At 40.4% G+C, this 15,729-nt stretch overlaps 1 protein-coding gene across 1 annotated transcript in view; it reads left to right on the forward strand.

Moving 5' to 3' along the window:
- The window catches only part of LOC124709134 (sodium channel protein para), an 878,324-nt gene that overhangs the window by 183,507 nt on the left and 679,088 nt on the right, over positions 1-15,729 (forward strand). The window contains exon 7 of the mRNA XM_047240797.1: positions 8,542-8,754. Coding sequence (XP_047096753.1) covers positions 8,542-8,754 — 213 coding nt within the window. The remainder of the gene's footprint in view (positions 1-8,541; positions 8,755-15,729) is intronic.

A 15,729-nucleotide genomic window follows, 5' to 3' on the forward strand; every position in this document is an offset into this window, starting at 1 on the left:
GCTTGGTTGTCATACCAATGTAAAACGCTGTGCAGCGGTTGCAGCAGAGCTGGTGTATAACATAGCTGCTTTCACTGGTGGCCCACCGAAGCTAGGAAAGTGCTGGCAGCGAATGAGCACAATGTAGGGAGACAGGTGTGTGCATGTGAGTCTGTGTGTGTGTGTGTGTGTGTGTGTGTGTGTGTGTGTGTGTGTGTTTGTGTGTGTGTGTGTGTGTGTGTGTGCACGTGTGTGTGTGCGCATGTTTCTCTTACAGTTTGAGAAAGGAATTCCATTCTGAAAGCTATCAAAGTAAAGATTTGTACCTTCTGTGTGTATATCTGTCGCCGACTCAGTGCTTCTGCCTTTAGGTGAGTAATATCCTTTATTCCTAATTAATTCATGAAGTGGTATACAGTTTACCATAAATTACAAAACAATCGCATCTGGAACTTAGCCAGTCAGTCACTTTTATTACATTATACTCACCATTAGAATGTAAGAATAAAGATCTCTTTGACAGTACCATTACACATAGTTCACACTTTCAAATTAGAGTCTCTGTAAGAAAAAAATGTCTGCAGTAATTACTAGTCTATCAATCTCTAATTGGAACTATGTCATTGTTTAACAAATTGTTCAACAACAGCAGTTGTAGTTGCCTTGTAGCTGCAGGTGTAGTAATGGTACCGATACTATCCTAGGTGACTTTGGTTCTCAGTGTACAACAGAACTTGTTTACTGCAAGTAGCTGCCTAGTAGTAGAAGTAGCTTTATTCATCCTACAAGGATATAGGACATGTCAAAGTATTTACAAGTTTAGATCAATTTAAAATAAGCTAATTTATATACACATGTATTTACAGACTTCTAGTAAGAGACAATCATTAGATATACTCCTGGTATACAATGCTTTTTTTACAAATAACATTATTAAATAATGTAATGCCACACTGTTCACTCGTATCTCACTATCAGTCACTGCACACACTATATGCACGTTGTTTCATAACACTTCACTCACTACACACACACACACACACACACACACACACACACACACACACACACACACACACACTGGTGATCTCCGGGCCATTTTCTGTACCACAATTTCCCATTTGCTATCCTGAAAAACTGAGTCAGCATTCCTCCATAATGAGTGAGATGTTGAGCTCAGAAAGAGGAAGAGGTGTTAGTATTGTGCTATGCATAGCTTGGGGATATGTTTTTGTAGAAAAGGGAAAAAGAAGGGAAAAACATCATGTGAAGTTGTTATGTGGAATGTTGGATGTTTTATATTCATTATTATTATTATTATTATTATATTGTATAACTTTTTTTACCAAACCACTACTTTATTTTATCTAAGCATTTCTTCCATGTATAAAATGTATTGCATAACAGGTACTTTTTAGCTGCCTTTTTAACTAAGTGTATTTTTGCTGTTTCTTTAATCTCTTTTGGTAATTTATTGTACAGTTTTATTCCTTAGTAGAAAATGCTGTTTTGAGTTTTATGTTTATTTTTTCTTGGTAAATGTAAGTTGAGACTATATCTTGTTGCATGGTCATGGACAGAGCTGTTTGTGCTGTTATTTTTGATGTGTACAACTGACTGGTAAATGTATTCACATGGTGCAGCTAAAATCCCCAGTGTTTTGAACAGATCTTTACAATGAGCTCGACTAGTATTTTTGGTTATTATTCTTATGGCCCTTTTCTGGAGTTTGAAAACTGTGTTCATATTTTGTGCATTTGTTCCCCAAAAAAGAATTCCATAGCTAAGAACTGAGTGTACATATGAATAATATGTAACTAAAAGACACTGCCTGTTACACACTGATGGTAGGATTCTAAGGGCATAACACGCTGATGACATTCTGTTTGCAAGTACTTTTGTGTGTTCGCACCACTTCAACTGAGAATCAATATTCATTCCTAGAAATTTTGCATTTGTTACACAGTCTATAGAGGTGCCATCTACTTTTAATTTAACATTGTCTATTTTCCTCTTCAAACTGAAATTCATGGCATTAGTTTTCTTTATGTTCAATTTCACTTTACAGCTTATTGATGAATCATAAACTTCTTTGACAGTGTCATTTGCTTTCTCGGCAAGGAGTTCTCTTGTTTTCTCAATGACTATAATATTGCTGTCATCAGCGAAGAGAATTTTTTCACCATGAGTAACACTACTGGGAAAGTCATTGATGTATATCAGGAACAGTATTGGCCCTAATATGCTACCTTGCTGAACCCCTATATTAATATATTTTGATTCTGATAAGTGTTTTACTAAATGTTTAGATCTATCTGAAATATGTGTTATCTCTACTCTTTGTGCCCTATCCATTAGGTATGATCGAAACCAGTCTTTAGCTATCCCTCTTATTCCTAGTGCTTCTAATTTATTTAATAGAATCTTGTGGTTGGCTGTATCCTGTTTTAGAGGATGATTCTTAGCCTTCAATGTCCGGGCAATCGCAGAGGGTGGGCTTATTGGTAGTTGAGAGCTCCATTGTTAGGCGCGTAATGGGTCCCCTTAGGGATATGGTAGCTAAGGAGGGGAAGAAATCCAGTATGCACTCCGAGTGCATTCTGAGTGGAGTCATTCCTGATGTGGAAAGGGTCCTTCCGGATGCCATGAGGAGCACAGGGTGCAGCCAGCTGCAGGTGGTGGCACATGGTGGCACTAATGACGTGTGTCGCGTTGGATCTGAGGAAATTCTCTCTGGATTCCAGCGGCTATCTGATTTGGTGAAGGCTGCCGGTCTTGCTTACGAGATGAAGGCAGAGCTCGCCATCTGCAGCATCGTTGACAGAACCGACTGCGGACCTTTGGGGCAGAGCCGGGTGGAGGGTCTGAATCAGAGGCTCAGATGGTTTTGCGACCGTGTTGGCTGCAGATTCCTTGACTTGCACCATAGGGTGGTGGGGTTTTGGGTTCCGCTGAATAGGTCAGGAGTTCACTACACTCAGCTGGCGGCTACACGGGTAGCGGAGGCTGTGTGGTGTGGACTGGGCGGTTTTTTAGGTTAGAAGGCCTATGGAATGTACGGGATGGGCTGCAATCTCGAAGGGTCATGGCAAATACAGGACGTGCTTGGATCAAGGAACAGTCGGAATTGTAGTTGTAAATTGTTGTAGTTGTGCTGGGAAAGTCCCTGAGCTTCAAGCGCTAATAGAAAGCACAGAAGCTGAAATGGTTATAGGTACTGAAAGCCGGCTAAAGCCTGAAATAAGTTCTGCAGAAATTTTTACGAAGTCTCAGACAGTGTTCAGGAAAGATAGATTAGGCAGAATTGGTGGTGGAGTGTTTGTGTCTCTTAGTAGTGGTTTATCTTGTAGTGAAGTCGAAGTAGATACTCCGTGCAAATTGGTATGGGTGGAGGTTATACTTAACACCTGAACTAAGTTAATAATTGGCTCCTTCTACTGACCCCCAGACTCTGATGATATAGTTGCTGAATAGTTCAGAGAAAATTTGAGTCTCGTAACAAATAAATGCCCCACTCATACGGTTTTAGTTGGTGGGGACTTCAACCTTCCCTCGATATGTTGGCAAAAATACTTGTTCAAAACCGGTGGTAAGAAGAAAACATCTTCCGAGACTGTCCTAAATGCTTTCTCAGAAAATTATTTCGAGCAGTTAGTCCACGAACCCACACAAATCGTAAATGGTTGCGAAAACACACTTGACCTCTTAGCTACAAACAACCCAGAGCTAATAGAGAGCATCATGACCGATACAGGGATTAGTAATCACAAGGTTGTTGTAGCTAGGCTCAATACCGTTTCTTCCAAATCCACCAGAAACAAATGCAAAATAATTTTATTTAAAAAAGCGGATAAAGTGTCACTAGAAGCCTTCCTAAGAGACAATCTCCATTCCTTCCGAACTGACTATGCAAATGTAGACGAGATGTAGCTCAAATTCAAAGATATAGTAGCAACAGCAATTGAGAGATTCATACCTCATAAATTGGTAAGAGATGGAACTGATCCCCCATGGTACACAAAACAGGTCCGAACGCTGTTGCAGAGGCAACGGAAAAAGCATGCGAAGTTCAGAAGAACACAAAATCCTGAAGATTGGCTAAAATTTACAGACGCATGAAATTTTGCACAGACTTCAATGCGAGATGCCTTTAATAGGTTCCACAATGAAACATTGTCTCGAAATTTGGTAGAAAATCCAAAGAAATTCTGGTTGTATGTAAAGTACACAAGCGGCAAGACACAGTCATTACTTTCGCTGCACAGTGTCGATGATTGTATACCGATTAGGTTCCTTTCAGATTACGCTGATACAATAACTCCCTACTTAGCAATCATATACAACCGCTCACTCACCGATAGTTCTGTACCTACAGATTGGAAAATTGCGCAGGTCGCACCAGTGTTTAAGAAGGGTAGTAGGAGTAATCCATTGAACTACAGACCTATATCACTGACGTCGGTTTGCAGTAGGGTTTTGGAGCATTTACTGTATTCAAACATTATGAATCACCTCGAAGGGAACGATCTATTGATACGTAATCAGCATGGTTTCAGAAAACATGCAGCTAGCTCTTTATTCGCACGAAGTAATGGCCACTATTGACAGGGGTTCTCAAGTTGATTCCGTATTTCTAGATTTCCGGAAAGCTTTTGACACCATTCCTCACAAGCGACTTCTAATCAAGCTGCGGGCCTATGGGGTATCGTCTCAGCTGTGTGACTGGATTCGTGATTTCCTGTCAGGAAGGTCACAGTTCATAGTAATAGATGGCAAATCATCGAGTAAAACTGAAGTGATATCAGGTGTTCCCCAGGGAAGTGTCCTGGGACCTCTGCTGTTCCTGATCTATATAAATGACCTGGGTGACAATCTGAGCAGTTCTCTTAGGTTGTTCACAGATGATGCTATAATTTACCGTCTAGTAAGGTCATCCAAAGACCAGTATCAGTTGCAAAGCGATTTAGAAAAGATTGCTGTATGGTGTGACAGGTGGCAGTCGATGCTGAATAACGAAACGTGTGAGGTGATCCACATGAGTTCCAAAAGAAATCCGCTGGAATTCGATTACTCGATAAATAGTACAATTCTCAAGGCTGTCAATTCAACTAAGTACCTGGGTGTTACAATTACGAACAACTTCTGTTGGAAAGACCACATAGATAATATTGTGGGGCAGATGAGCCAAATGTTGCGTTTCATTGACAGGACACTTAGAAGATGCAACAAGTCCACTAAAGAGACAGCTTACACTACACTCGTTTGTCCTCTGTTAGAATATTGCTGCGCAGTGTGGGATCCTTACCAGGTGGGATTGACGGAGGACATCGAAAGGATGCAAAAAGGGCAGCTCGTTTTGTATTATCACGTAATAGGGGAGAGAGTTGGGACGGAAGTCATTAAAGCAAAGACGATTTTCGTCGCAGCGAGATCTATTTACGAAATTTCAGTCACCAACTTTCTCTTCCGAATGCGAAAATATTTTGTTGAGCCCAGCCTACATAGGTAAGAATGATCATCAAAATAAAATAAGAGAAATCAGAGCTCGAACAGAAAGGTTTAGGTGTTCGTTTTTCCCGCGCGCTGTTCGGGAGTGGAATGGTAGAGAGATAGTATGATTGTGGTTCGATATACCCTCTGTGAAACACTTAAATGTGAATTGCAGAGTAATCATGTAGATGTAAATGTAGAAGATCCAAAAATATGCCTGTGACACACTCATTTTTATCAAGAGCATCAAGTACAACTTTTGTGAATTCTACTATGGCTGACTCCGTATTTTTGCCACTTCGGAAACCAAACTGTGATTCGCTTAAAAGACTGTATTTATTATTTGTTATGGTTACCACCAAGTTATCAGGATGAATGGGCATAGATAGAGAGATTGTAATGGTAATACACAATATCATGATGCAGAGCATGCTCTACAACATGACAGTCATGATCTTGGTACCTGTCTCATCGCACATGTCATTTGGACTCTCCCATGACATCAGTTTCTCTCGGCAGGTGTCACTGTGTATTACAAGACGTGCTTGTTTCTTGCCACTCACCTGGCCTAAATTTATATTAATATCTGTGGTCTCAATATTTCTTTTCAGTATCTATTCCTTTTCTTCACACTCTTTTATTTTCCAACTTGCCTATTTTTCTACACCCCCTCCTCTCCTGTCTACCATGCATCAAATTACTTAGCTTTCCACTTTTATTGACTCTGGCATGATGTTTTTCTGTAATCTGTGTCTTGCTTGTTACCCTGTCTTCCATCTTTAAGTACTCAAGTTTTCAAATCTCATGTAGTGCAGGCACCAACAATCAGTCATTCCTTGTCATCCCTTCCAGTAAATCTCCCCTGACCAAGGGTTCTGAGTGACCTTTCCCAATTTCCTGATCTTTGCCAGTCCTTTTCCTTCACCCCTCTTCCTATCTGATCAGTTCTTCTGCCAGAAGAAGAGACCACTGGCTCCTAAAGATTGTGAATTTCTATATCTTTTATGTGTGTATTCTCCTAAATGTGTAATTTGTTTCAAAATATTTATTATACTTATAGCACATTATACTGAGTTCCTAAATTGAAACAAAATTTCTTTTCCCTTTACCTACAGCCTTTGCCTTTGTAATCCCTACAGAAGAATAATTTTTGAAAATTTGTATTCAAAAGTACCGCCGCATTCCTCCTTCCAAAAATAATTACATATGAACCATTTTGGTGCAATATGGTTGCTGTTTTCTCATCCTGAAGCTATACAACTCTTCATCTCAAATCAATTAACTCGGAGGCATACACTCAACTTAAGCAGGAATAACCAACTCACTGCAGTTGTAGTAAAATGCGACTTCTCTCTGCATATGCATCCATTCTGGATGGTACATAAATGGAAACACTTAGTTTGTTTTAAAAACTAATGAACAACACTTTTTTCCTTTACAATAATGCAGTACTAGTAAAAGGTGACTTCCCTCAGAACATGCATCCATTCTGGACAATAGATAAGTGGAAACTCCCAGTTTGATTCAAAAAGCTAATGAGCAACACATTTTTCCTTTACAATAATGCAATACATTCTTGCAGATACATAGCCAATATTCTTTTAGTGGTCAGCTTTATTATTTTTTAATAACAGGATAAACTAACCTTTGGAGCTTGCAGCACAGTATAATTGCGACTGATTCTACCAAGTTATATATAAAAACAAAGACGAGGTGACTTACCAAACGAAAGCGCTGGCAGGTCGATAGACACACAAACAAACACAAACATACACACAAAATTCAAGCTTTCGCAACAAACTGTTGCCTCATCAGGAAAGAGGGAAGGAGAGGGGAAGACGAAAGGAAGTGGGTTTTAAGGGAGAGGGTAAGGAGTCATTCCAATCCCGGGAGCGGAAAGACTTACCTTAGGGGGAAAAAAGGACAGGTATACACTCGCACACACGCACATATCCATCCACACATACAGACACAAGCAGACATATTTAAATATGTCATATTTAAATATGTCTCTTTAAATATGTCTGCTTGTGTCTGTATGTGTGGATGGATATGTGCGTGTGTGCGAGTGTATACCTGTCCTTTTTTCCCCCTAAGGTAAGTCTTTCCGCTCCCGGGATTGGAATGACTCCTTACCCTCTCCCTTAAAACCCACTTCCTTTCGTCTTCCCCTCTCCTTCCCTCTTTCCTGATGAGGCAACAGTTTGTTGCGAAAGCTTGAATTTTGTGTGTATGTTTGTGTTTGTTTGTGTGTCTATCGACCTGCCAGCGCTTTCGTTCGGTAAGTCACCTCATCTTTGTTTTTATATATAATTTTTCCCACGTGGAATGTTTCCTTCTATAATATTGATTCTACCAAGTGTTGCACAACTCACTTTCATTGCTGCGACTAGATCCAATCTTTATCATGAGATGTCATCTCTGTTCTTAGCTTTTGAAAATGTAATATAATTGGATATATAAAAAAAATCTACTCACTATGTGGCACCAGGAGAAAACACTTTTGTTATGGAAATATGCAGCCTTTTGAAGCCACTGGCTCTCCTATGTTAGGGGAGACCTACTAGATGTGATGAGAAGGAAAGACATTGTTACGGAAGGAAGGGGGAATGGCAGAAAAGAACGGGTGAGGTTTAGGAAATGGGAAGAGTTTGGGAAAGTCATCCAGAATTCCATATCAGAGGAGACATACCAGACATGATGAGAAGATAGGACTTGATATATACCTGTAAAAACATACATTTAAAATTATTTTAATTTTACTCTGTTGATAGATGTTATTAAATAATTCAGGAAGACAATGAATGTTCCTTCCACACCCAGTATGAGGAGTTTTTATTTTTACTCACATGACTGGTTTTGAGATATTTGTGTGAATTTGTTGGTAAACTAAATCTTCACATTGTTTTTTGGAGGAACATTGATTGTCTTCCTTGATTCCTTTTTCTGTATAATAGCAGATTTGGTTCATTAAGTAACTGGGCAACATTAGTTAATTAGCTAATTATGGCTAAAACAAAATTTGAATTAGTACAACAAGCTGCAAATAATTCTTTACTGTCTTCTCTACAGGTTTGAAGACCATTGTCGGTGCTGTGATTGAATCTGTGAAGAATCTGCGGGATGTGATCATATTGACCATGTTCTCTTTATCTGTGTTTGCCTTAATGGGCCTCCAGATTTACATGGGTGTCCTCACACAAAAATGTATAAAAAACTTTCCCATGGATGGGTCATGGGGAAATCTTACGGATGAAAACTGGGAGAGATTTGTGAGCAATGAAAGTAAGAAATGTTGTTTTGCTGACCATGACTAACAACTGTGATCAACTGTTATTTTCTATATTCCATATTTTAGTTATTAATTTTTTTTTTTGTAAATCTCAAACCTATTAGTAGTCTGAGGGTACTGATCCAGATTAAGATATGTGCTGAAACTGCTTATATCTAAGAATTGAAGCTAATAATTTTGAAGAATTTACAATTCTAACTGTTGTGGATATTCCTTCATTTCTTTGCAGCCAGGGACAGTTGGTTGTGTGTGTTTGAGATGCGTATGTGTGTGTGTGTGTATGTGTGGTGTGTGTTTTGTTCAATTCAGAAGACAATTTGGCTGGATGTTTTCCTTGAGACACCTGTTGCTTTCCTCCACAGTGCTGCACAGATACCGAAATTTGGTTAGTACTTCGAGTTGCTCATCATCTATTCTTATGGCAGTCTTACCTTCACATCCTTTTTTGTCTCTAACTATGGCTTTTGTCTGTTTGGGATTTATTTTTAGTTTCAGTTTTGGTGTCTCTTGATTCAAGACCTTTGTGTGTGTGTGTGTGTGTGTGTGTGTGTGTATGTGTGTGTGTGTGTGTGTATGAGTGAGACACAGCAAGCAGCACATTTTTATTCAACTTCTTGTCATGTCTTTAGCCAGATAAAACTGTCATCTGCACGCAATATTTCCATGGTCCATCTGGTCACCATCATCAAGTGAGAAAAGCTAAGCCACTCTCATTGATAACTGATTTGAACTGTGAACGACAGAACCTTTAGAAGCAGCAAAAATATGAAAGAGCATGTGCTGAGGTAATGCACAAGGGCTCAAACATAGCGGCTGTCCTGTGGCACAAGAAAAGTTGCATCATCTACAGCGGTGAATAATTATTTATTATTAAAAATTAATATTCATAGCAAACCGATTCACATTCCATTGTTTGTTCATATCTGATAAAGCAGGATTCCAAGTTTTACTGTAGCAGGATCAACTATTGTGGTTAATTGTATTATCTAAAAACAAAGTAATGTAACTTATATTATATTCAATATGTAACTTATATTATATTCAATCATTAATTGTATTATCTGTTGGTCTGATTTTAACAGATTCTTTTAATACACAATCCCAGTTAAGCAACCATTTGTGTCTCATTGTATAGTATCCTATATCGCTCTGTAAGACGATGCTCAGCCACTGCAGATTTGTCAGGTTGTGATATTCGCGTATGGTGGTGATGTTCAACACATCTGTCGTTGACAGTATGAATAGTTTGGCCATGGCCACTGTAGGTTTTTTCACACTCACGTGGTATTTTGTAAACGTCAGGCTTCTTCTAACCTAAATCATTTTCATTGGAGCCAGGGAATGCTTTAATCTTAGCTGGCAGATGTAATACACATTTGATTTCAAATTTTTTCAAAACCCTACCTATCTTGGCAGACACGTTCCCAGCACATGGAAGGAAAGCCACAGGACTGGAAGTATCTTCAGCAACTCAAATGCTCATCGAATCTGTCTGTCCATATAGCTATTATGATTAAACACAACCTTAACATGTTGCGGCTTCAATATTGGAAAAAGTTTAAAATTTTGCACCCTTGCCTAGAAGTGTTCCAATCATGGAATTCATTTCTTCTGTTGAGCAAGCAGTGTCATGTCTTCTGGAAGACTGGGCGGAAGAGATCAGACAGGAGGTTTCCCATCTTTTGCATTGTGCTCGGCCTCCATGGAGTACTATTTGGTCTGGGCCCTATATTATTAATTTTACAAGCAGACAAAGGCAATGCGACCATTTTAATCTATAAGGCCAATTATATGACTAATATGTATGATTTACATAAGGATCTGTTGTATCATGTATTAGAAAAGGATCTCATGGATCTCATAAAATGGACAATGGCTTTATTCTGAAGAGGAGCTGATTACTTAAGAACATTATTAAAAAACTTCATTCTGGTGCAGCCATTCCTCCTAGATTATACAATTTGCCGAAGGTACGTAGAGATGGGGGTCCTGTTACACCAGGCCGTTAGTAATTTGGGTGCACCTACTTACAGCTTGGCAAAATATTTAATGTCGGTCGTAATCTCTCATGTGGGTAAATGTGAACACCACATTTCCAATTCCATGAATTTTATTCAATGTTTAAAGTCGCTTTGTCTTGGTACCTCTGTTTTACTTGTCAGTTTTGATGTGGTGTCTCTTCTAACTTGGGTCCCTCTTGAAGAGTTATTGATCTTAATTAATGAAAAACTAGACATAGAAATGACGAAACTCTGCTGTCATGTACAATCCACCTATTTTTCATTCAATGACAAATATTTTGAACAGATGGATGGTGCGACTATGGGGAGTCCTGTATCCCCCATAGTCACCAATATTTTTATGGAAGACTTTGAGGATATGGCCCTGAAAACATCTTTTTTGAAGCCTACTTGTTTATTGAGGTATGTTGATTATTTGTTTCTTGTTTGACCACATGAAATAGATTTCTTGTACCAGTTATTGGACCGTTTCAATTGTTTCCATCCTAACATCGAATTCACATTGGATATTGAAAAGAAGGGGTCTACCCTTTTTGGATGTAATAGTTTATAAGAAAAATGACAGAACTCTTGGACACATACTATAGGTATTTTCATGCTACTAGCTGTCATAGAGCAAATGCTACCTCGGATGCTGAGAATTTGCCACAAGACGTGCACACCTTAAGGATGTGTTTAATCATAATGGCTATAAGGACAGACAGATTCGATAAGCATTTGAGTTTGGACCATTACCTAAACCAGCTGAACACACTTTCAGTACTGTTGCTTTCCTTCCATATGCTGGGAACATGTCTGCCAAGATAGGTAGGGTTTTGAAGAAACATGAAATCAGATGCCAGCTAAGATTAGAGTACTTTTTGGCTCTGTTAAGGGTGATTTAGGTTTGAGGAAGCCTGGTGTTTACAAAATACTATGTGAGTGTGATAAAATATGCTGTTGCGAAACTATTTGTGCTGTCAATGACAGATGAATCGAACATCATCTCCATACGTGATTATTACAAGACAAATCTGCGGTGGCTGATCACTGTCTTACAGAGGGCCATAGGATGCAGTCCAGTGAGACACAAATAGTTGCGGACTCCTTGCATTACTGGGATTGTGTTTTGAAAGAATCTTTCGAAATCATACTATCAGATAATATCATTAACCATAGTAATCGATAACCACTAAGTAAAACTTGCAATCCTGTTTTATCTTATATGAAGAAAAACGACATTTGAATTGGCTGGCTATGAATATTAATTTTTAATGATAAATTGTTTTTCGGCAGTATTCACCAGTGGGGGTACTCCAACTCTTCTTGTAACTGGACAGCAGCTATGTTTGAGTGCTTGCACATTATCTTAGTGCATGCTCTTTCATATTTTTGCTGTATTTAAAGGTGCCATCATTCACAGTTCGAATCACTTATCAATAGGAGAAGCTTAGCTTTTCTTGCCTGATGACGGCGACCAGGTACAGATGACAGTTTTATCTGGTTGAGGACTCAACAAGAATTTGATCAATTAATATGCTGGGAAAGTCTGCATAGTCACAGCCCATTTTTGTAATCATAACAATCTGTATTTGGAGAACATAAGACCTGGGGCATTGGGTTAAAAAATGGAAGACCCTTAACGTAATATTACCTACCTTTTACACCCAAAATAGACTGGATCCTCCTGGGATCATTGGGAAATAAAAATACAGGAAAGTTCTCAGTGGGGTCCTATGATGTTCTTAACAAAGACGCTGTTCCAACTCCTTGAGGGGTGCTCAAAGAGAATGATGGGCCCATAATTACTCTTCCAATACAGGTAACAGTGGTTCAGTAATATCCAAACCAATGACCTGTTCAAATTTACTTAGGGTTGACAGTTACAACTGAAGTAGCACAAGGGAAGCTTATGTGGGTGGCATGACACATAATCAACAAATCCCACAAGACCTGTCGCTACAGCAATCACCTGAAGTTGACAGACCTTCATCCCCACTACTCACTTGAACCATGCTTCAGTTTTACATGCTGTTGTGTGTATTCAGTACACCCTATGATTTTTTTGTTATAATTTTTACAGCTGCAAGGCTTATTCTCTATTTGTTGTTACTGTTCAAATTTACATTAGGATTGATAATTACAATAGAAGCAATATGGGGGAAGCTTATGTGGGAGACACAGCATGCATTGTGCCAATTCTGTGAGACCTGTAGTTGCAGCACTCACCACAAGTTGACAGACCTTCACCCCCACCACCACAAAACTTCTCACTTGCACCGTGCATCATTTTCAGACAGATTGCTGTCCTGTGTGTTTGTTGCACTGTATGATTTTTCTTTCTTATCATTGAATTGTTGCTGGGGTTATTATGTTATTCTTTTAATTTTTGTTACTGTTATTTGTTGTGTGGTACTGAACAATGTCAGAAGGAGGTTCATCGAGAGTTATGAGCGAGTGTAAAAGTTCAGTGTCATTTTCTTAGCTAGAGTATTGCCATTGAGGTCCATCAAGAGAAATGGTTTGTGCATTGTGTGACTAATTTGAGTCTGAAAAACTTAACAGTGGCTCGATGCTATCCTTTAACTAGGTAACTGATAGAACTGCTCCAGCTTTGAATACAAACGAAAACAGTGTTGTGAAGATTGACAAGGAAATGTCTGAGAAAGACAAGGAAGATGGAAAAATATTGAACCTTGAAACTATGGGGGTGGAAAAAAGTTGCATGTATAAACTGATTACCAATATAAATTCATTTGCTTAGGATGTGACTCATTGTCAGGTGGAGGATTGCTCTTTGAGAAGGAGACATATGAAACTCAGCAGGGTATTGGTTACCGTTAAGGATTAGTTCTTTTTCAAGGCAGTCAAATATTGTAATTCACAGGTTTTTCCTATGGACATTTCTTTGGCTTTAAACTGTGGATGGAAAGGAAGGATGTTGCTGTATGGAAATGGTGGTTTTGAAGAGATCTGTAGCATGAATATCTATGAACCGGTGTGGCTTGATGAAATACAAATCAGTTCTGGTCACATTGTCAGGTATGATTGGACAACGAATGACACAACTAAAGGAGCAATGACAGTGCCTTGTGGCGAGGGGACCTCACAAAGTTTTCTCCCTAGTGGATCTCCTGCTTTTTAAATTAAAGAAGACAGGAGATTATCATGAAGATGTGTATCACATGATGTTTACAAAGTACACTCCTGGAAATGGAAAAAAGAACACATTGACACCAGTGTGTCAGACCCACCATACTTGCTCCGGACACTGTGAGAGGGCTGTACAAGCAATGATCACACGCACGGCACAGCGGACACACCAGGAACCGCGGTGTTGGCCGTCGAATGGCGCTAGCTGCGCAGCATTTGTGCACCGCCGCCGTCAGTGTCAGCCAGTTTGCCGTGGCATACGGAGCTCCATCGCAGTCTTTAACACTGGTAGCATGCCGCGACAGCGTGGACGTGAACCGTATGTGCAGTTGACGGACTTTGAGCGAGGGCGTATAGTGGGCATGCGGGAGGCGGGTGGACGTACCGCCGAATTGCTCAACACGTGGGGCGTGAGGTCTCCACAGTACATCGATGTTGTCGCCAGTGGTCGGCGGAAGGTGCACGTGCCCATCGACCTGGGACCGGACCGCAGCGACGCACGGATGCATGCCAAGACCGTAGGATCCTACGCAGTGCCGTAGGGGACCGCACCGCCACTTCCCAGCAAATTAGGGACACTGTTGCTCCTGGGGTATCGGCGAGGACCATTCGCAACCGTCTCCATGAAGCTGGGCTACGGTCCCGCACACCGTTAGGCCGTCTTCCGCTCACGCCCCAACATCGTGCAGCCCGCCTCCAGTGGTGTCGCGACAGGCGTGAATGGAGGGACGAATGGAGACGTGTCGTCTTCAGCGATGAGAGTCGCTTCTGCCTTGGTGCCAATGATGGTCGTATGCGTGTTTGGCACCGTGCAGGTGAGCGCCACAATGAGGACTGCATACGACCGAGGCACACAGAGCCAACACCCGGCATCATGGTGTGGGGAGCGATCTCCTACACTGGCCATACATCACTGGTGATCATCGAGGGGACACTGAATAGTGCACGGTACATCCAAACCGTCATCGAACCCATCGTTCTACCATTCCTAGACCGGCAAGGGAACTTGCTGTTCCAACAGGACAATGCACGTCCGCATGTATCCCGTGCCACCGAACGTGCTCTAGAAGGTGTAAGTCAACTACCCTGGCCAGCAAGATCTCCGGATCTGTCCCCCATTGAGCAGGTTTGGGACTGGATGAAGCGTCGTCTCACGCGGTCTGCACGTCCAGCACGAACGCTGGTCCAACTGAGGCGCCAGGTGGAAATGGCATGGCAAGCCATTCCACAGGACTACATCCAGCATCTCTACGATCGTCTCCATGGGAGAATAGCAGCCTGCATTGCTGCGAAAGGTGGATATACACTGAACTAGTGCCGACATTGTGCATGCTCTGTTGCCTGTGTCTATGTGCCTGTGGTTCTGTCAGTGTGATCATGTGATGTATCTGACCCCAGGAATGTGTCAATAAAGTTTCCCCTTCCTGGGACAATGAATTCACGGTGTTCTTATTTCAATTTCCAGGAGTGTAATTCGTAGAATCACTAATACAAAATTTGGGATAAACATGAACAGTTGTTCTAGAAAAGGGTTCCTTACCAATTAGTTGTTGTTGACAAGGCACCTACCATAGCAAAGTGATTGAATTCAGGGTCATAAAGTTCATATAAGTGATAACCTAAGAAAAGTGGAGCTTATGTGTCTAATGTCTCTTCATAAACAGCATTTCACCATATGCAAAATCAACGAGTTGGCAGAAACGTATGGGCGTACAGTCATTACCACTGCCATTTCAACCCAATAGTGTTAATATTGACCCAGATTAAAGGTTATTTTGCAAAGAATAGTAATAAATTTACCCTTTCTGCAGGTGA

The sequence above is a fragment of the Schistocerca piceifrons genome, chromosome 7 (assembly GCF_021461385.2).
Source record: "Schistocerca piceifrons isolate TAMUIC-IGC-003096 chromosome 7, iqSchPice1.1, whole genome shotgun sequence".
NCBI classification, from domain to species: Eukaryota; Metazoa; Arthropoda; class Insecta; order Orthoptera; family Acrididae; genus Schistocerca; species Schistocerca piceifrons.